At 39.2% G+C, this 23,671-nt stretch overlaps 1 protein-coding gene across 1 annotated transcript; it reads right to left on the bottom strand.

Annotated features, from left to right (window-relative positions):
• Positions 1-1,544: 1,544 nt before the first annotated feature.
• Positions 1,545-21,928, bottom strand: synpra (synaptoporin a). The gene is made up of 6 exons (XM_053316168.1): positions 21,911-21,928; positions 21,742-21,807; positions 3,785-3,909; positions 3,007-3,205; positions 2,578-2,769; positions 1,545-1,796 (listed from the first exon to the last, which is right to left on the bottom strand). Exons 1-6 carry the CDS (start codon positions 21,926-21,928, stop codon positions 1,545-1,547), a joined length of 852 nt encoding a protein of 283 aa, XP_053172143.1.
• Positions 21,929-23,671: the final 1,743 nt, after the last annotated feature.

The raw sequence follows: 23,671 nt of genomic DNA, 5'->3' as shown, positions 1-23,671 counted from the left end.
TGCTGTTTCAGATTGCAAGATAGATTAGACAGTATCATTGTAGGTTTCACATTATCCCTATTTCAGAATCAGGTTACATTTTTAGGGCAAAGTGAGGGTTCATCATTTGGTGTGTGAAATGTCAGGCAGGCAAATCAGGCATAGAGATCTGAGCAGATAATTGAGGACATTTCACTTATGGAAAAATGTGTGCATTAGTATGAATGCCTGTAAAACATAATCACTCCCATTGAAATGTATGGACCTGTAAACATGATCATGGACGTCAGGCTACATGGATGGTCAATCTGTTTTATTACACTGATGCAAGCCACATGCTTAAGAGGTCAAGAAACAGGGTTGCACAATTCATATCCATGTAACAAACAGCAACTGAGCATTATCCTTCAATATACAAAACATGAATTTAACAGATTTGTTTAAAATTTGTTTAAAACCTGAATTGTGATTTTAAAGTAAGCTCTATGAGCTCTATAAGATTTATGTACAGACATGAGCCCACTATTTACTATTCTTCTATTACCACTAGGGGCTGTTTTTTGCTGGGCTTTAGCAATGTAAATGGCTACTCTTTAGAGAGGTATAACTTGATTGTTTTTAAATAATTTGCCAGTAAACAGTAATTTGTAGCAGGAGCAGCCACTTGTAAACAAGGAGGGAGACACATCTTCCTCTTTACACTATTCAAATAAAATGAAATGCATGTGTTAATGCATCGAAGAAATGAAAAGCATGGAAAACCAAACAACATACTGCAATGGTTGCATACTGTACTGTTTGTTTTTTGCTGATATTTGGCAGTATGCAGTTATTGCTTTAGTTTTGTTTCTTTTGGATGTTCTGACATTATCAAAACCAATGTCAGAATTGGAATGTACTATATTTATAGTGACAAAAATAACAGAAATGTCACTAAATTAGCTTCTGAATCTATATCTGAATTAGAAATACCTGTTATCAAAATATATTTCCTGTCAGGTTTAAAAAAAAGTAATAATACTTATCCAAACAAAGTAATGTGCCCAGGCAGTTTGAATTTTGTAAACTTTCAGAGATAAATTGCAGATTTTTTTTTTACTAGTTTCACAGAGATCATATAAAGACACATCATGCACTTGTCAACACTATTTTAGAAACTTGAAGAGTTATACAAACATAGAGCACTTTTTCCTTCCACGGCAGAGTGCAAACCAGTTTGAAAATGACATCCAGTTGAAACAGTGAATGTCTATTACCAAGCACAGAGAGAGAAACTGTCACTACAAGAAGTACAACATTCAGTAAACAACACCTTTAAAATAGAAGGAATAAAAGACTATTTGTGATCATTTTGTACAAGACCCAACAATACCTGTATGTACAATGGGTGTACTTTGTATCAACTGACAAACTACTTCCTTTGACACCTTCTTTTATATATATCTTTTTTCGTAATTGATGACAAACTGAGCACTGGTTGAAAGTTAAACCCCCCCACCACACACACACACACTGGTTTCCCTGTTTAAAATGCAGAAGTGCCACACAGGAATGAAAAGGCACAGCTACATTTGATTGGAGTAGGAGGTGGGACCTCCAACCGGGCTGTACTCAGATGGCTGGCCAAGGTTTCCCTGGGTGTTGTAGCTCTCTGACTGGTCAAAGCTCCCCTGGTTGTAGGGCTGCTGGTTAAAGGTGCCAGCTTGTTTCTCAGATGCCCCGTCTGCAAGCCTTGAAGCACCCTTGTGCCAAACAGTCTCCTTGAAGACAAACCAGATGTTGCCAGCCCATAGAACAAAGTTGAGGAACCCAAAGGCCTGGAGAGAAAGAGACAGAGAGAAAAGATGTATTGCATTACTTTATTTATTAAAGTAGAATTAAATCAACTTTATTTATTAAGTAGATTTCAGGTATGTATTTAATTATGTTCACCTCCAGTGTTAGATAGACATAAGGGTTCAGTTTTGGCATGGTTTTATCCATAACTCTACCACAGTTATATACAGTGTACCTCAAGGCACCGTTGTAGGTCCTCTTTTCTTCTGCATGTTACCTTCAGGTAACATTATTATGCTGCAAGAATCCTAACCAGAACCAAAAAGTTTGATCACATCACTCCAGTTCTGATGTTTCTCCACTGGCTGCCCGTACACTATTGAGCTGATGTTGAAGTACTCACCCTGACCTATAAATCACTACATGGGCTAGCACCTGGACACCTGTTTGACCATATACCCATCTACAGCAGCACAAACTCCTATGTTCTTCAGATTCCGCTTACTTAAACTTTCCTGGAATTCTCACTGTGGTCCCTTCCTGAGGATCATCATATACATACATCACATAACGCATTACCTACTGGTAAATTCAACACCTTTGTTTTTAACCCTCTCTCTACAACCTGTATTGCCGTAGTAGTTAGTAGTTGTATCTCTATCTACTCGGTTTATTGATGTTTCTTAATAAACTATCAATTGTATTGCTTGTTAGTTCTGCTGTCGTTTTCATTGTTTGTAATGTTACTCTTGTGTCTTGCGTGCACTTTAATTAAATGTTGACTTGACCTAACTATTCATTTATTCCCAATGTGTAACCTACCACTGAGGTGTTGAGTCCTGACCAGCGTGGTCCCTGCAAAGAGCCGCACTTGTTGGTCTGGACTTTGCAGGCAGAGATGAGGAGCTGCACCTCATCTGGATCAGTGGCTATTTTGACATCGGACAGAGCCTTAGCCCAAGCAGATGAACTGACCAGCCACATGAAGGAGAACACCACGGTCACAATAAAATCCTGATGGCATGTAAGAGAGAACAGAGAAACAGTACAGACATGGATAAGTCAAACAACATAAGGGAGCATAAGAAAACTATTATTTGATCTGTACTTTCCAAAAAATACTTCTGGTCGTATGATAACTCACTTTTTTACAGATATATGTAGCATATTTGACATTAGAGAATAGAGATAGAGATATCATTAATTTGATTTAATTTACTTTTGTCCCAGGTCAGAGGCCACTGTACTCACAATGAGCGGTCCTCGATTGTTTTCGCGGTACTTGTTCTGAAAGAAGATGTAGATAATAGTGGCAAAGAGAGAATACAGGAAGGCAAAGACCGCAATGGTGACAAAGAACTCTGCTGAGGATGAATAGTCTCCAATGAGGAACAGGCGCTCCCTCCTCATGGCTTCACACACGGGCGCTTCAAAGGACACCTGGTGCAACCTGACACACACATACACACACACACAGTGGGAGGCACAAGTGTGAAATCCAAACACCCCAGCTTCACAAGTCCAAAACTGTGTTTGTAACTCTACTTAGAGTATATTTAGCTAAAGCTGGGCCTGGTAACTGTGATACAGTGGTGATTTTATTCTGTCTTCTTAGTCTGAGTGCTTTGTGTCTTTAACTTTTGCCTGATCGTTGGTTAGGGAACTCTGAGTGCCTTAGATAATACTACAGTAAATCGAGAGTCTTATTTTTGGATCACTTTTGTCATCCTACATCAATATGGAGGCTGCACTGGAGACTAGGCCAGACCCCAGTATAAAGGCCAGCATGGAAACAAAACAAAAAAAATCTCTTTTACATAAAAAAAAAAATCAACACCAACATGACCTGCAACAATGTCTGATTGAAGAATTTACTGTATAAGTATCAATGTGATTGGGATCATTATGGACTGTATTAGCTTTAGAGTTAACGGACGTTCAGAATCCTGCTTTCAAACTTAGACATGACCGTCACCTGACTGTCAAACCCAATCAATGATGTGAACAGGCTGAGATGAAGGCCGCTCACCTGAAAGGATAAGCAAAGTCGATGCCGATGCTGAGGTTGCTGCTGGCCTTCTCCATGCAGTCCACACTAACCCGCAGCTGCCCAGTGTAGCCCCCACATGTTGCAAATGCAAAAATGGAAAAGAGCTGCAAAGAGAGAAAAAAAAAAAAGTAAAATCAAATATCTGCTATGGCAATGGCACTGCAATTGACTTGAATTGAGGTAATAAGCGACTTAATGCAAAGCTCAGTTACTGTACATTGCAACATTATCTAGAGACCAAGCACCATATTTGCATGTACACAAAACACAGCTTGTTTATCAGACCTTTCCCACACAGACCTAAATCTGATTCAACATATATATTGTTACTAAGGTGGCAACTGGGAGAACAGAAGTATCAGCTCTATGTTACCATCATGTTACAGTACTATACCTTTAATTTATGTTATGTTATTCAGTGCACCTCCTCTCAGTTTGTGTACATGTGTCTCGTACATGCTCCCATTGCAACCTGATGAAATGTTGTCTCTCGTATTACGCGCTGGAATTGAGTGTTGTAATATTACACAAAATGAATTCCACATACTAGAGTTCAAACTTTTTTCTCTGCAGACAGAAACAAAGAACAAATCCAGTCTTTTGCTGTCAGGTCTTCCTTTTTGTGTGGGTGTTTTGCGGCTTGTACGTAAAGCAAAAATCTGTTAATTTAGTCAGTTAGCAATGCAAAAGTGTCAACCAGGACAAGCATGACTGATCAACATCTGTCCAAGGTAGATTACAGTGCTAAATTTGCTGGTTTGTTTTGCAATTTTCCATCACACAGATTAATATATGAAAGCAGTAGTCAATGATTTTCAGTGTTTAAAACTGTAACCAGAATGAATTTCTAGTAAAAATCCATATAAATGAATAGTGAGAATCAGCAGATCCACCAATTTAACATTTTGCTTACGGACATCTCAACAATTTCTCTGCTGTGAAGCCAATTTAACTTCAGCTGATAGCATTTAAGCCACATCAGCACATGAACTACAATAGCATGCAGTGAGCGTGTAGGCTATGCTGAATGAGGAGAGAAAGAGATCTCTGTGCTCCCTCCACTGGCACCTGACAATGGCTTCCTCCCCATGCTTGTTTAAAAAAATAGAAATACACTCTCTTAAGCATTTGTACCATTAATATTGTCCTTACAATAAAAGTTCTAACTCTCTTGGGACTCTGCACACATAAAGACAAATAGAAAATGTGAATTCTGAACATGTTGTATGTGTGCACACCTCAAAGAATGGAAGACTGTATGAATAAAGTATATGAACAGATACAATGTGACATCAAATTTCATCTGACAGACTACACAGATTGCATTATTGATGTGATAGAGAACGATGGGTGACTACAGTTAGACAAGGACTGAACTGAATCCTATACTTAATGAATATAGACTTCACAGTTTAGCTTGTACAGGCTTCACTGAGGTAAAGCACATCACAGTTATGTTATTATAACGTCAGTTTGATGCAACAGAATGACCAAACTGGTCTGAGAAAAATAACCTATTAAACACACATCCAAAATGTTTGCAACAAAAATCTAAATCCACTATGAAAAACTTGAACGTACCGCTGCAAATATGACCATACACATGAAAGAAAGGAAGATCAAATCTCAAATCCAGTTTTGTTACTCTACAGGGCTCCCAAAGGCATTCTGATAAATAAACAGAGGCTGAAAGAGGTTGCCTAGGGAAAGCACAGTGTGTGTGTGTGTGTGTGTGTGTGTGTGTGTGTGTGTGTGTGTGTGTGTGTGTGTGTGTGTGTGTGTGTGTGTGTGTGTGTGTGTGTGTGTGTGTGTGTGTGAATATCTTTTATCTCCTTACAAGATTCCTAGAAATCTGAAGAACATCAGCAGGGGAGGAAAGTTAATTGTAAAACTTAGTAAAGGATATTAGCAGGAATTAGCATGAAAATGTACTTAAATTATCAAAAGTAAAAGTACTCATTAGTGCAGCAGAATGGCCCTTTTCAGAGTGTTATATTACTGAAATATGAATACTGATGCATTAATGTTTGAGCAGCAACGCTAGAAAGATCATTATGAGGCTGTTTAATGTGTGTCAATTGGGTTTGCGGTAATTTGATAAATTGCTAATTATTTCAATCTGCCACTACATCACAATGTACACTGAAATAAGAACCTTAAGGCAGTCATATATTACCCAATATTGTGGCCCCATGTTACAGGACCACAAGTTTAAATCTTGTTTTAAAGTCTTCATTATTTCCATTTATCTCTTACATGTCACATACAGTATAACTCAAGTATTTTACAAACTAATTGCAAATTACACACGCACACATAAACCCATACACAGTGTGGGTGAGTGGGAGAAATGTGGTTATCAGCAGCCCACAGCTCAGCTTTGTGCCAGGGTCCCATTGAGGGTTCAGTATACTGTAGCATAAAAGGAAAACACCTCTAAATTATACTTAAATACTGTACTTGAGTGAATGTACTTGGTTTCTTTTTCTTTCTGACCAACATTATAAATTATATTACATAATTAAATCAAATTATAAGCAGGTCTATATCCTGAAAAGCAGAGACAACGGTACCTTAACAAGAAGCTTAATTAATTCAGAACACATCACTGAGAACAGAAGTTAAGAAATGAAGTGTCTGCTTGCTCTACGTATGATAATTAAACACTTTGTTTAAAAACTATTAAAACTACTACAATTAAAACTATTAAAACTACTGAGCTCCCTACTACTTATTAGACTTTTGCACCATTAAATGGAATTTCTGAAGGTAATACAGTCTGTGGACAACACATAGCTATTCATTGGCCTAATGTCTGTATTAGTATGCCTCTTCTGCTAAAGCTATATTAATGCAAAGTCAGCCTTCTTGTTAATTGAATGATTAATCAGACTCTTAGCTCTACAGTTGATTAAAAACATGGTTGAAATACTTGATTGCATAACAGGAAGAGACAAGCTGATTCATTATGGATACATTATATAACATTATTATTCAACAGCAGCTGTTTCATATTTATATTTATATCTTTATTATATTAACGTACCCACACATGTTAAGGTTGTCATAACTTCCTTACCTGGACACTACAATTGAGACAATTTTGAGTGCAGCTCCATTATTTCAGATTCAAAGAGTGGGTGAGTTCAAGTATATTGGGATGCTCTCACTTCCTACACACACACACCACTCTTTACCAGTACTGTGATTAAATTAACCCATCGCCTCTCCTGCTCACTCCAACAACACTGTGGCCTAAAGTGACATTACTATGGAGCTGTATGCAGAGTAGATGCTACTGTATGACTTTTATCTGCTTCATTTGACAAACAGGAGAGGGAGATAATTAGCTCTTCTCTCACCACTCAGCTTTAAACATTTTTTTTTTAAATATTATTTTTAATGACATGAAACAAAGCAGTTGTGTGCAAGCGACTAGTAAAATTGACACAAAACACTTAACACCTAATTAAATTGTTCTCCATTTGATGCCTCTGTCCCTGTGTTTTAAGTGCTTTGTTTAAATCATCATTCAGTTAAAAATGTCAAATAATTAATAAGGATTTGCTGTTGTTCTTTGTCATACATGATAGAGAACTGAATATTTTTTAGGTTTTGGACTGTGGGTCGGACAAAACAAGCAATTTGAAGACATTACACTGGCCTCTTATTTTAATGGCCATCTTCACTATTTTTACATTTTATGGACAAACCCATTAACCAATAAATCAAGAAAACCTCAACCTGTGGATGAAGTGATAAAGAAAAGACATGGATGATGAATGGAATTGGCTTCCAGCACTATTGAATAAAACGTTCAATAGTAAAATGCAACATTAGTTGGGTGAATTTTGGACCAACGTGAGTATCTCTTTTTTATTTTAATTTCAATACATTCCTGAAATACACTATAAAGTGATGTAAGGAACACATTCAAAAAGATATAGACAGGTGACATATTAAATGGAAAAAAATGCTACAGGCCTAAATACTTGACCTCTACAATAGGAGATCCATTGCCAGTGGCTCTGTTATGCTGTGAGGGGCATTATACTGGCATGGTTTAGGTCCACTTGACCCCTTAGAGGGAATGGTTGCTGCAAATAAGTTCTTCTGAGTGATCACCTTCATCCTATGATGAAATATTTCTATCCTGATGGGAGTGGTCTTTCCAGGATGACAACACCCCCATCCATAGGGCATGAGGGATCACTGAATGGTTTGATGAGTATAAAAATGATGTGGATCATATGTTCTAGCCTTTGTAGTCACCAGATGTAATGCCAACTGAACACCTATGGAAGAGTTTGGACCAACGTGTTAGACAGTGCTCTCTACCACCATCAAAACGAGATGGTATTCATCCCTCCAGTAGAGTTGAGAGACTGTAGAATCAATGTCAAGGTCACTGTCCTGGCAGTATGTGGTGGCTCAACAGTGGAGTAGCAGGTGGAATAAGATTGAGCCATTATCCAGCCTGGTGTGTCAGAATGAAGCTGCCAGCAGAGAAACATTAACATTGAAGTCCCCCCATCTCAGACTAACCCTTACACCCAATCCAATAAAGGAGGGAATGTAAGAATGGGAAGAAAGAGAGGGTGGGAATGCCAATGTACATGTGCTACAATGCAACTGGTTAACATTTTTATATTTCTTATGAGTAAAAATGAATAGTAGATAAACAGGCCTCAAGTTATAATCAACAAACAAACATGAACATGAAGCAAATACACATCCAGCCCTCTAACACATACATCCTCTCCACCCTTAATATGCTCTCTCTCTCTCAGCAGTTCTCCAACGCTTCTATAGCCTCAGGAGCTCTCACAACCATGATCACCATAATCAGACTTGACGCCTAGTTAGCGCAAGCCTCCCCTCTCTTATATTACAGGCAGCTGGACATGCAGCTTGCCAGCAGCTGGGGAGAAGATGTCTTATTAATGACCTTTGGAGGGCGCTATTTAACACCTTCCAGCATAATTACATCATGCAATCATATTACAGACATCCTGGGAATATGTTCTTCAATTACATGGGAATCAAGAGTGTGTGTGTGTGTGTGTGTGTGTGTGTGTGCAAGTTTGTCTAATGAATGTGTTCACATACATGTCCATAATATGCACTGAACATTGCAGTGTTTGTTAAATATTTGCCAATAATGTGAGGAAGGCATAATGTCCAGGTGCTTAGGGGCCTGCTGTGTTTTTATCTCTCCTTTAACTACTGAATGTTGTTTAATTTAGCTCTTACTGTTTTTCAATGTTGCTTGATTTCACTGTTATGAAAGTGCTATGATAACGTTATTATTTGATCTTGTGATTACTGATTATTTGGTCTTCTGTCATCTTCTTTATGCAGTCTTTAGATTGAAGAGATAACATCATAAAAAAACCCTAACCCTAACCCTAACCCAATCAGTCAGAGTCACTGCTGTGCTGTGAATGTGTACCCCACTTCAACAGCACATAGGCTTTACTTTCATGTTAATGGAAGTTTAATATCAGTCATGCAAAAATGACACGCTCACTTCCTCTGCCTCCAGGATTTGAATAACTGCAACACAAAATGTATGTATGCATATTTCTGGTAGCAAGGATATCACAGTTTTATCAAGGCTTCCTGTGTGGCATGTTTATAGTGGCATATCAGATTATCCCAGGAGGAAGACACATGATGACTTTTCTCTTTCCTTTTGGAGTGAATGCTGTCACCTGTCTGTTCAATGGCCTGTTTTTCAGTACTTCAGAAGAACTTTTTCTTATACAACAGCTTCTCTGGATCTCAATGAACACCACATTAGGCCTGGTCTTACTGATTGCAGTGTGAGGTTATGTGAGCAATCTTTGAAATCAAACAAGCAAATGCAATTTTTCTTGTGGCAGAGGAAATCCTGATTTTATATGCACTAAATGAACATATTTTGATATGTTACAGAATGGCTCAAGACATGTCAGCCATTAAACTCACCTCATGCCCCATCAGAAATATATCATCAGGTGGTTTATGCCACCTTGTGGCAAAATGCAGATACTGAGTTTAGGATGAACTCTATGTAAACTGCATTGACTGCTTGTTACTTTCAGCTGAAGAGTGGTTTAGACCGAAACAACTAACCACAGTGAATCTGCAGTGAAGTCTCTGTTTCTTGGGCACCATGTGTCTATACAGAGCTTACTGTAGGACTCAAAAGTAGATTTTTGTAACAACTTGTTTGAGAGAATTGGTTGATACTTCCATCATAGTCTTATCACAGCTGATAAAGTAGCAGCAACATATATTTAGACCCACATGCACATAGTCAAAGACATTTCTATGGATATAATCTGCAGTCTTTTCCTTCACATTAATACTAGATAGCTACTGTTGGATATTTTGGACTGTATGATTTGAGCCTCCTCACATGGGCATAATTGCACAATACCAGGTGATGCTTTGCAAAGGATAATCTGGGTCACATTGGTCTAAGCGCAGTTTGGCAGAGTTAGATCAGCCCAAATCAAAGCAAAATGCTGTATGATAAAGTGCGACTTCAGGTCTCAGGTGGAGGCTGAATGCTGTTTACCTGGCTGTCATGGTGCACAGCTGGGACGTCTGTGAGGAATCCCTTTAGTGAAGTTTTTTAAGTGATTCACTCCTTTTAGCTGCTTTTAATTGTGAGGCAGGATGTGGCCACAAACAAACACACAGAAACATGCTCACACATCTGCACACACAAGTTAACCAATCAATGTAAATCATATGCAGCCAAATGATCTCATAAATACTGTACACGCAGACTGTGCTATGTGTTTATTCACACAAACAAATGGGAGAAGTGACCAAAAGAGCGAGAGAATAAATACTCCCTCTTAATTATCACAAACACCCCCGGATAAGCATCTCTCGCTCTCTCCCCTCTCTCTCTGTATGTCTATATACTGGCTCTCTCCAGCAGCTGCCTCCTCTCCCTGTGATTTTCGGCTCGTGTTTAGCCCCTCTCATTTCTGGCTGGGTCCTTTGAACAGGAGAGCATGGCATTGTGGAAGGAGGGTGGGTGCTAAGCCCCGCGCCCCCGTGTGTTTATCTGCCTCTCCCAGCTGTGCTCCTCAGGGAACAAGAGATAGAGAGGGAAAGGGGGAGAGAGAGAAGGGGGAAAGCAACAGAGAGAGAAGCCTGGGTACAGGAATCGAAACTGTCTGCGATGCAAACAAAGCACTGAAACATCTCCCTGTTTGCCCTCGTCTCTCGTGACCTACATGGCGTTGAAGAGTATGGCACAAATAGGAAGACCTTAATTTGATTTTAAACCGATGTAGCTCTAACTGCAGATTGAAGTGATTGAACATGAATGAGTTCAATAATTCTGTCTGGGGATGCCCTGGTGGTCCAATGGTTAAGACCAACACTATATAACCACAAAATACCCTAAATAACCCTAACCCTAACCCTATCACAGCAGGGGAGGGGGGGGTTGCATGTCACACCTTCTCTCCTTTACCTTGTTTCCTGTCTCATTACACTGACTCTTAAATAAAGACAAAATGCCCCAAATTTCTGAGCAGAATTTAAATTTAATGTAGCGTGGACGGTGTTACGGGCTCAGATGGAGACATGCACCAAGAGTGGAGGCTGGCTGAGGATTATGAAACTGATCTACTGGCTTCAGGCTTGACCATCAGCAGTCAGACCTACTGTGCTATCCGGGCACACGCAGTCTCAATTGTGAAGAACAGGAAAACAAGGGTGTAGTAAAAAAGATGAACCAAGCAGAGAAAGAATGAAGATAATAAGTGGACAGAAAGACGTGTAGGGAATTTTGAAGAAATGGTGGTTTGATTGGTAGAATGAATAATATTTGACTGTGAAATAGATACAATGAGAAAGGTAGAGATGCGAGCTGGGAACAACAAACGGTAGAGTGGGTAAAACAAGAGGACCTGATAAGAGCGGTAGAGGAAGCGATGGATGGGGAGGGGAGAACCGCGTTAAGTGGCGGACGAGCTGAAAGGTGCATTCACTGATGAGCTGCACTTGACATTTTTCGCAAACCTCCTCACAGATGCCACACACACACACACAAACACACACACACACACACACACACACACACACACACACACACACACACCGTCCACCTGCTCTATTCAAGTCGATAGGAATCATTGCGATGTCAAGTGGCTGCCTTAGGAGGGGAAAAATGCCTCAGATGTTCAGCCCCTCTCCCTGCCTAACTGAGAGGGAAAATAAATCTAGGACACTCTTTATGAGGACAGAAAGAAAGAGGAAGATGAAACAGAGTGAGACAGAGATTGAGAAAGAGAGGCCTATCTCTTTCAATTTGTCCCCCCACCCCCACCCATCCACCCATCCACCCAACTACAATTTACTGATTTAAGAAAGGAAGGCAACCCTGAACTATCCTGTAAACTATACCAACTCATCATATGGAGTATGTGCTTTGAACAGGGTGAACACAATAACTTTCAAGCACTGCTGGTATTTTTCTTTTGTAATATCATCAATTGTGGCCATTCAAGTGATGTTAACTTTGATTAGCACCATGGATTAACCCTTATGGCTGCATAAGGATCAACTACCATGGCAACTTGGCAGCTAACTAAAGTAGCTGCTTGTTCATCTGCATGTGAGAGACAGTGGATTGCTGTCTATTTAGTATGTATACATACTAGCAAACAAAAAATGCAAGAGTGCAATCGATGGTCATCTAATGGACTATCATGAGACCGAGGGTCATGTTTATATTATTGTTATATTTTTAAATAAAAGTAATGGAATACAATTGTTCCATTTAATATATATCATTCTTTTTGTGGTGGACATTTTCAGGTGCATTCAGTCTTATTGTTGGTAAAAAAAATGGTGCAAATAAATAAAACCAACACAAATACAAAATGTACATTTTAACAAACCTGATGCTGCTTTTAAACCATTTTTTTGAGATATTTTTGAATTGTTCATCTTGCCAACCCTTATTTGTCACTGACCCATAAGTAGCAGTGATGACAACTCCTACAAAGCAATCAAAGCATTTCAGGACATGATACCTATTTTTAACTATATAATCATAAAATCAGAAGTAACACATATTCATTACTGCTGATAAATAGCTAGCTAGTTTGGTAAAATGGCAAGTTGCCCTAAAACTATCCCTATGCAGTTACTCAGAGCCCAGTGTGTGAAATGATCTATGTAACAGGTTATGTACAATTTGTTTGGGCAGTTCAGGATGTGACATAATGCTTTTTGCTTGACCCTGTGTTTCACAAATCTCTACATAAGGAATTTGGATGAACAAATTTGGCAAGACCGTTGAAAAAAAAAAATCAAATACAGCATGACAAAAGACCAAGTTTGGAATTTACTAAAAATATGTTGAAAGAAATCCAAGGATCCAAGATCAATGACAAAAACTGAACAACAGAGGCCTGAATTGGGCACTTAGGGAGATGGAGACAGTGTTAGTGAGAATTACACAGAGCCTTTTCTCCATCTAATTGCCGAGAGCTAATAATGGACTTCACAAATTCTGCTATTGTGGAATTTGGGTGAAGTGTTAAACAACTACAGTCTCCAAATTCAAATCAAGAAATGTAAAAAAAAAAAAACCCTCTTAAATCCTTGCCAAGTGTATTGTTGATGTTGTGCCTCTAATCCCAATGTGAGAAAAACACTCGACAACAAACAATTTGAACCAACCACAGAAGTAAGTGAGATAATAAATTCCTTTGTGTGCCTCATGTTATCATTTCTCTTCTGCTTTGGTGCACTCTGCTGTCTTTAGGCCGGTGATCTTAGTTCATGTGATATGCTCCTGTGCTCGTAGAAACCTGTGTGTGATGATAAAATTGTATTCATGCTTGTGTAATCATACTGCATTTTCATTCATTTATATGTCCATGTTTGTGCATGGCTGCACGTGTGCCTCCGAATGTGTGTAACCTCGCTGTGTCTGCGTTTGTTTATCGGAGGACCTAGATGTGAGCAGGCAATGTACTGTATAGCCTATGGTATGTGAATGAAGAGTAAAAATATCTCACTCTCTCCACTCAGGCAGAAGCATTAGCCACACTCCACACACACATGCAGTCTGACTTGCTCTCGCTGCTGCGGTCCACCAGCGTAAAAACATGAGCAATTTTATAGCAAAAAATGCCAAATGCACATCAGAAAAGGCAACACGGGGGCAGACAGAGAGATGCACATTTTAACTGAACTTTGACACACCAGTGATGAAAAATATATATGACATCATGACATACTGGTCTTGAAATATGAAAACAGAGCTATGATCTTTGATTTTTAATTCCCATTTAAGGATCACTTGTTCTTCCTCCTTCTCACTGAGCAGATGTGGTAACTCTCCAGTATGGATCGTAGCTGCTACATTAGCCAGAAAACCCTGCTACTGTGCGGACAACAGATACACAAAGAAGAGACATCCATCTAAAAGCGGTCTGATCTTTGCTTCAGGAGTGGCACCACAGAACAAAATCAGGAGCTCATTTAGCAGCGGCTAATCCCTCTGTGCACAGGGAGCGCTTTGCGCTATGAACAGCTCACATTCATCTTTTCCCCTCATCTCTCTGTTTTCTCTCTCTCTGTAAGCTTGACTGACCACAAGCAGGCAGAAAATCTTCATTTATTTTTGTAACACTGTCCCTTCTTGGTGCTCCTCTTCTCCCGATGGGGTTTCCATGGCTACTTAGTCAGGTGACCTAGCTGGAACCCAGCCCCTGTGCCCTGTGGTGACAGTCACTGCACTTATTAAGCTGGGGGCACCCAACAGAAATGTAATACAACTCCACTGTGTGTGTGTGTGTGCGTGTGTGTGTGTGTGTGTGTGTGTGTGTGTGTGTGCGTGCCTCTTTAGAAGAATCTGAAGATGAAGAAATCATCCTCAGCCATGTCAATTCCTCAGCCTTCACTACAATGAGGGAATATTAGAGGTCCAGGTTGAGGACCAGGGCTCAGTGTATGGGTTAAATGAGTGTAGTATGAATGTAATAATGGATGTGAATGTAGGTCATATAGGATTTGGAAGCTCCATTGTAGAATCAGCTATTCAGATTTGTTGCCAGGGAATCTCTGCCTGTCATGGTGGCAAGCCAAGAACCATAAAGAAAGATGAAAATGGAGACCTACAGTATAGGAGCATTGGACTCTTTAGTCAGCAGACTTTTGTGGTTGTTACCACTAAACCATCACTCAGTGGAGGCTTCTCTCATCTTTATGGAGGAGGTAGTGGGAAGACAGACAGTCAATGTTTCACACAGTGTTAAAGGATAGGTCTGGGTTTTTTCAGGTCTGTATTAATACAATACTGACATGCCCTACATGTGGAATATATCTTGGTTGCAGTAATGATTCCTATTGACTATACTGACCCTGAAGCTATTCTTCTGGAATGCAACTACACATAAGAGATGGGAGACAAAATCCACGACCCTCATTCTGTGCAAAAATACATTCAAAGCACTGAAGCTAGTTCTCCCCTTTTTGTTTCTGTAGAATAGTTTTGCCCTGAGCCTTGACAGTAGCATACATTCTGATAACAATGTTGAAGTTTGTTAATGTTACCTATTCTTTACTTAACTTATTTAAATGTGATAGCTTTGCAGTCAGTGTTTTTAGACACATATATTTTATGATACATTCTTTGAGTTTTTTGGTACAAAGTCGATCTCTAGTTGTTCTTTTTGATTTGCTTCTGCCTCTGCATGAGACATGGTTTACATCATTATGTATCTTGTGTGCTCTGAAACAAATCAAGTGATGAGCAGAAAATGCATTCAGTTGAATAACTTCAGGGTCAGTATGGAGAGCAGGAATTTTCATGTACATTTTGGCACGTCAGTATTGTATCACGATAGAGCTGAAAAAACATACAGTAATGTGTGTGAATTTTAATGTCATGCTGTGTAGTGATTTGTTTTTTTAAATTCTGTAATAGTTTTATCATTTAATAATTTACATAAAAAAATAATAGTGCTTATTCAAAATGAGCTATACTGTATCCAAAATCAGTTGTTTCTACAAAAAAAGAAGCATAAAAGTTTCCCTTTTATAAACAATTTTATTTGCATATGTTGAAAAGAGAGATTAATATGATCTGACATGTCTGCATGTAAGCATGCACTGTTTCAGTTATTCTACGGTCTAGTCAGTGTGTATCTACATACTCTCTCAACACTTGTGTTCTTGTGTTTGGGATGTCTTGTTTGAGCAGACATGTCCTCCAACAGGAGAAGACAGGTTAACCTTTCCTCGTCTGAGTCACAGATGGCGGGCCGTCGTCTTCAGGGTCAAGAGAAAGACAGAGGTCCAGCTCTGACCTGATGGGTCATGAAAGGCCACGTCAGATCCAGGTGCTCACCAGCTACCACAACCCCACAAAGCTTATTCTAAAACCACATCAGTGGAAATGATTCAGTGTTACACAGAACTGACCAGTTCTTAGTCATTTGTAAAGTAACTACACCAACGTCTGTGTTCAAAGGCTCAAACTCCTGCAGTGAGTGAATGACTACTGTAACCCTCAACCAGTGGTTTTGAATGAGTGAAAATGATCATGTCTGTATTTATTTTTGTTTATTTGTTGGACTATGGAAATAAACCATTCTCCAACATGCAAACATGGTGCTGTAGGCCTAAATGGATTTTGTCCTTATTTGGGGACTACCCTGAAAATGGTTATGGAAATCACAACGTTGAGCCTTGCAGAAACAAAATGTGCATAAACAGCAGAGTGTCAGTCATACTCATGATGCAAGTAGGAATATCTTAGAGTTAGAAGATTTATTTGATTAGCATATCAAACATCAAGAGTGGGTTTGTGATAATAAAAAAAAAGTTGAGTGATGCAAATGTTGCACATTACAGCACACAGTCTTGGTTGACTTACATTTAAAATTCCAAACCGTCTATCAATACTATTAAAATATAGACATATATCAACCAAATAAGCATCTACTTCTGTATAATGCTGTATGCGTCCTTGCGGAGTTGAATGAAGAGAGGACACCAGACATAAAAATGATGTAATATCTGACATTACAGACTATCAGACTTTGTACACTATATTCACTGATAGATAGAGATTGATAGATATCAATAACTGCAGAGCATATATTTAGTTGTTGTTATGCACACATTATACTGTACCTGTTACAATCTGACACTGATTTACAGAAAAGCCAATGATGTTTTTGGTGCTCTAATTTACCTACTTAACCAAAGCAGACACTGAGATATGTATATTTAAATCTAACACCAGTCTCTAGAAGGGTTCAAATAGGTGTAAGGTTTTCCTCTATACTCACGGCCCCTTGTCATATGGAACTTAAATATTTCAGTGCCGAAAAACAGATCTTTGACCTGGCAAGTCTCATGTGATATCTGTCAGCAGCTGTCGCCACTCTCTCTACATCACCCTCTGTTCACTCTTTCACTTGTTTTCCTTTGGTGTGTGTGTGTGTGTGTGTGTGTGTGAGCGCATGGATGCATGTCTGTGTGTATGTGTGCCTGTGTCCCTGCACAAATGTTTTTTATGAACATTGTGCAGCAGTCTGTCAAAGCTTGCACTGTAACCCATTATCAGTGTGATAGGTCAATGAAGAAATAACACAAAATGTGTGTGTGATAGAGAGAGAGAGAGAGAGAGAGAGAGAGAGAGAGAGAGAGAGAGAGAGAGAGAGAGAGAGAGAGAGAGAGGGGGAGAGAGTGAGAGAGAGAGAGAGAGAGAGAGAGAGAGAGAGAGAGAGAGAGAGAGAGAGAGAGAGAGAGAGAGAGAGAGAGCTAAAAAGAGAAACAAGAAAGAGAATGAAGTGAAAGAGATTTTTTTTTTTCCAAAGATGAGATGCATCTAATTTTGTCAGTCCCACTGCTTTTCTGATCTGTTTCATCTGTGGTGTCTTTTACCCATATGAAGCTTTGCTGTATTTGCATAACTACACATTCATTTTGGGACCATCTCACCCAATTTCCCAATGAAAATAAATAGTGTTCATTTGAGTGTTTGGAGATTAATGTCCTTATCGGAGCAGGATTTTAATTTTAAGCTTATTTAAGATCAACCCAATAATAGGTTTTTATCACAGTAGCCAACATACTGTAGATTAATGGAAGATTTGTCTTCAAGAGCATTTGCCTGCAGTAGTAAATATAGTAATATAGCATCTGCATGTGTATTTTTTTTGTCTGTCCTTTACTTTCAAGGACATAGAGAGCTTTATAAAGAAGACAACTGGAAATAATGCTGATTTTCATTATTGATTCATCTCAACAACAACTAGTGATACGTCGTCTTTATGTATATGCATGTAGTGCTAAGTGTCACTATGAATTTTGATAATCTTACAAAACAGCACCCTTATATTCATATTCAGTTATTCTTCTGTATTAATTGAAGCTCTATGACAGTTTAACAAATAGTGTTTTATTTCTTGCTGGGCCGTACTCCTCTATCACTACTACTCTGAGTGGAACTGGCTGATCTTTAGCGGAAGAGTTACACAATCAGAGATAATAACTGGATTGATATCAAAAGTGTTTCCTAGAAAATTGTTTATGTATTTATTTTATATTGTAGAATACACTGGGCAGCTCAACCTTTTTTTTTTTTGCTTTTTCTTTTGGCACAGAATTATCTAGCACACACAAGCACACACTGACACACACCCTACAGTAAAGTCCTGAGGATGACATCACAGGACAGTGGGTCAAGTCCTTTGTTTTGGATGAGGGGAGGACCCTTACTGATAAATGACACTTGTGATTCGCTCATTGTTTATGATTCATCAGCTTGAGTTTTGCTGTGGAAAACAGCCAACGACTGAGTCAATACAGTACTGTAAAAACTGCACTGTGTGACATGATATGACAGCCATGACGACGCTTTGGTGCATTAAAAAAATGCATGTGTATCATTTGCATCATGTGCTCAATCAACTGTACAATTTCGCTCTCTTTCTCCTTCCATCGCTCTTGCACACAAACACACTCAAACACACACACACACACACACACACACACACACACACACACACACACACACACACACACACACACACACACACACACACACACACACACACTCACAAACATGCAGTGAAGAGTTTGGGCACATCTCAAAGGACAGCTTCTGCATGAGTTGGTCCATGGTGGAGAGGAGGGGACCTTACAGCTGTTTGGAGCAGAATATGCCAGCAACTTACAGTGTGCCAAACAGGCCAAGAGCCTGCATGCATGCAAACACACACACACACACACACACACACACAAACACACGCGCACACACACACACACGCACACGCACACACTGAGCCATAGAGCCATCCTCTAGAATCTCCTGCAGACATGGCTGATTATGAATTTGTCTCATCCTTGTGCAGACCCAGTGCTGACTGAAGATGCAGGAAACCCGCTTGTCTCCAGCAATTATCTTGACTAACGTTAACACAACCTTTAAACAACCTTCTGTTTGTCTACATAACCAATCAGCCACACAGTGAAGGGTTCATTATTATTAGCAAAGTAAATGTCAATCGCTACCCCAACAAAAGCCTTTACTGCCTGGAGACATAAACAAACCAAACTGACAATCGTGTTTCCACTGGTGTCATGATGTGCAAGGAAATTCACTCCAGGCCTTTTTGATAATGAAGCATGATTGTTGTGAACACATAAAAAAATACTGTGGTTGACACTGTTTTCATGGTTTTACACTGACTCTTCATGAGTGGTTAAGGTGTCAGTCTAACAGCTGAATATATTTAAGGTTGAGGAGTAGTTGCTGTTTGAATGCATCTAAAAAACCTACAAAAAACTAAACATTTAATAGTCCTATAGCTCCAAATGGCTGTTGTGTTTGATCTGAGAGTAATTCACAAACATTTGGAGTAATGAACGTGCTTGTATATCTACTGTATATCAAGTCTGTAAATTGCAGTTTCCAAATGGCAACAGTATAACTATGATTGTGCATAATGTATGTGTGTTAAAATGCTGTAAGCAACACTTTTGTAAGCTACAAAAATGAATTAATAAATTAATAAACATGCATACAGTATATATATTCTGTATGCATGAATACATACATGCATACATAAACAAACGTATGTTATGTGTTATTGGACTGCCTGTGTAGATACATGTGTGAAGCAACTAGAAGGATCATTTTAACTGTTTAATTATGCTTATTTTTAACTTCTTTTAATAATAGGCTAGTTAAATTAGTTGGCAACAACACACCTTTGCAATACTATACCTATATTTTAAAATGAAGAAATGACTTTGGGATTCATGATGTGTTACCCCTTGTTTAAGTTACTCTCAGCAGTTTTACGCATAAACAGTAAATACTGAGCTACATGCCACTTTGGAGCACTCTGTCTAATGAGAATTCTCCAAACTGCTATGAAAACGACATCAGATGCAACATGCTGCTATCAGAGGGAAACAGCCTAACTACAACCATACCACTGCTGCAGAATACATCACAATTCTTAGGTCATAATTTGAATTGTTTGTATTTTTATGAGCCTCTCGGCCAGCAGGGAAGGTGGAAAAGTCTCCCTTTCTTGAAGAGCGCGAGGAAGAAAAGAAAAGGCACAGCAAGGAAAAGGTCACTTTTATAATAGTGTCGGTTAGTGTGCACGTGTTTGTGTGAGAGGGTGAGGAGGAACATTTCTAAATGAATTGTAGCTTGCATAAGATTGTGTGATTACATCTGAGTGAACACTACCAGGTGATCAGTGGATCACAGGACAGTGTGCAGCCATGCTCAATCGCACATGCTGCCCTCTGCCACACACACAGAGCAACAAGAAGACACACAGAGGGAGCAATGACAGCGTGTTATCTTCATCATACAGATGGTGCTTTAGATCATCTGCTTGGTCTTTGGCTCTGGCCCACAAATATCACAGTGAATCTGGTCACACACGAACAGCCAAGAGGGATGTACTCTGGAACGCACCTCGGTGATAGACATCTGTCTTATCTCAACTAAAATGTCACGTGTCTTCTGATGACAGTAGAGTTTGAATGAGGTTCTCCATTCGCATGTCCAAGTAGAAAAAAACAAAAAACATTGTTTTTATTTGGACAGGATTTTTTCATGGAGCAGAGATGTGCTCTACTGCTTGAGGATTCTCTGCATGTTTGAGGGCATTTATAAAAGTAGGAGAGAACACACACACACACACACACACACACACACACATACGCACACACACACTCAAACACACATTCTATCTATGCAGAAGCTGAACACCCTCATGGCTACAGTAATTTCTCTAAACTCACATCAAAGAAAATCACTTATCTCTTTCTGCCTTAAGGCTTTTCTGCACTGTACAATAAACAAGAGACTACAAACGACACCCAGACAGAAAGAAGTAGTGAAGCTTTGATTCAGTAAAAGCTAGGACACCCATTTCTTCATTGCGGATTCCTCTTATCATTTCACACTTGGGTTAAATGGGGCATTTTTCTGGACTGGCGCAAAAGCGCACGGGAGGCACAGCATCTCCAAAATACGCATGATTGAAAAGCTACACAGCGGTTTGTGCTGGCATGTAGTTCTCACGAAGCCACAAATCCTTACATAAACTTGAGCCGTTTAGTCACGGTGAAACGGATCATTGCCGAGCTGATGGCGGGTAAGGTAACATAACATTCAGTCGCAACATCTCAGCAGATGCGGTGAAGTTCAAGTTGCACCAATGAGATACTGATATCTAAAGTCAAAACCAGATATCTGTTCATCCTGAGAAATGTGAGCATCATTGCTTTGTAAATCACATTCATCATATTGAATGCATACAGACATACATGCATACATACACACATCCTACATTATATAATCCATTAGTGTATTAACAGTGCATGACTAAGTTATTGAAAGAAAGAAAAAAAAAAGAAATGTAACTCACCCATTCCAAAACACGGATAAATCCCAGAGGTAATTTAAGCACTTGAAATGTCCCCACAGAGGCAAGCTGCGTAAGGACACAGATCAATTAACGACACATTAGCCAATTTAGCAGATAATTACACATTTCTCAGAGTCCAAATGTTCTTGCTCTACGTTGATGTACTGACCTGGTTAGCGGTGTCCATGTCTGCACTGGGCCACTTTCTTTCTGACTTGTTTGATTAGATGTAAACAATCTCAAACCGCAAGCCAAGACCCGATGGATGTGAAGCGCGTAACAGTCAGGCGCTCTCGGATTTGATTTCGACTCCAGTCGGAAAAAGCCGAACCCTCTTCGGTTATTTTGTTGAGGAACGGAGTTTGGTTTACCATAGAGACAGGCAGGGATTGGTCACAGCAAGGAGGAGGGACGCCTTCATTTTTTTGCCATTGGAGGGAACTTGTGTGTCATTAAATCAGTGGGACTTGTTCAAAATAAGGCCACATTTAGTCTCGAGTTAAATTAACTTTTAATCTTTTATGTCTGAAATCTTTTGAAAAGATTAAGTGTATATATTAGTGTGAGGTTGACATATCATAAGAAAAAAAATAATTGTATAACGTAAGTAAATTGCTAGTTTCTGCTAATTACAGCTGCTTTATATAATAGGCCTATAATAAAATAGCTCAATACAGAATGTTCAGTATTCAATATTTATTCAGACACTACCAAAAGGACCAAAACAACATTTATGCAGAGGTTAAAGGGTTCGCATGTTTTTCTTTAGGCCTACATGTGTGTGAAAGGTGTTATTACGGCTAAGATAGTTCAACATGTTGAGGGTTAAAGCTCAGACTGGGTCACTGCGCTCTGGTTTGGACTGGCTTTAGATGGGCTTTGGTTTACAGGTGAGGCGTCCCCTCTATAAGGAGTCAGGTTGGTCACCTCCTGAATTGAAGCAGTTGTGCTTCCTCTTCCACATAAGAGCATTTCAAAGTAATCTCTCTCTTCAAGTGACAATAGGTTTAGCATTTGTCCAAAAAAAGTGTGGTGAAGTCGCCGCCGCAGATTATATCAGCTGTTGTTCTTTAACGTTTAACGTCTTTGAGTTTAGTTTATTTTCGTGCATCTGTGTGCAAAATTCAGAACATGTCTGCTACATCCTGACAATAGTCTTGCAAATGGATTGGCAAGTTTTTCTAACCGTGATCTCTTCAGTTCCTCACCACATTTCTAATGTCAAACACGGGTATGTGTCAGAATGTCCTGTTGCCATTTTTATTTGCTGTTTCTATCATTATGATAATTATGACAGTATGATGATGATAGGTGATGTCATCTAAGGCTGGGTGTGCCCTCTGATTAGGGTTAGGTGCATAGGTATTCACTATGGAAGACAATACAATACAAATGAAGAAGCCCTTTCTCTTTTTTGGATATCAATTTATTCACTTACACATTTTTAATAAAGGTCTAATGGTGATATTAAGAGAAGGGTGCATGTTGATCTTCCAACTGCCTCTAACACCGTTAAAGATTCTTTCAGGTTTTTGTCAAGATATGTAATGCTACCTCAGCAGACATGCAAGGTCTATCATCAGCTCCTCTTCAACATCTATGCTGCTGGTCATCCTATGCTATGTGCTTTATGAGTTCTATAAAGCTAACACCTATGGTAAGCATCACATATAACTGGTGGTCTGTAGTTCATGTTTTGTCCCACCATTCTTTAGCTGCTCTCTCTAATCTCTAGTCACTGCTGAGCTCCCTGGAGGTTGTTGAATTTAATCATTGTATGTGTAACATCCAGTTGGGTGTTTTGCTGTGATTGAAAGTGTATTATTCAGCATGCTGTGACCAATTCTTAATCTACTTATAATTACTTGCTCTTTTCATGTTGATTCCAATATTTCTTCCCACTGCTATTTTATTTTGTATTTTATGTAAG

Source organism: Scomber japonicus, chromosome 3 (assembly GCF_027409825.1).
Source record: "Scomber japonicus isolate fScoJap1 chromosome 3, fScoJap1.pri, whole genome shotgun sequence".
Lineage (NCBI taxonomy): Eukaryota > Metazoa > Chordata > Actinopteri > Scombriformes > Scombridae > Scomber > Scomber japonicus.
The sequence above is the reverse complement of the archived record's forward strand: the minus strand, read 5'-3'. Positions and strand labels throughout refer to the sequence as shown.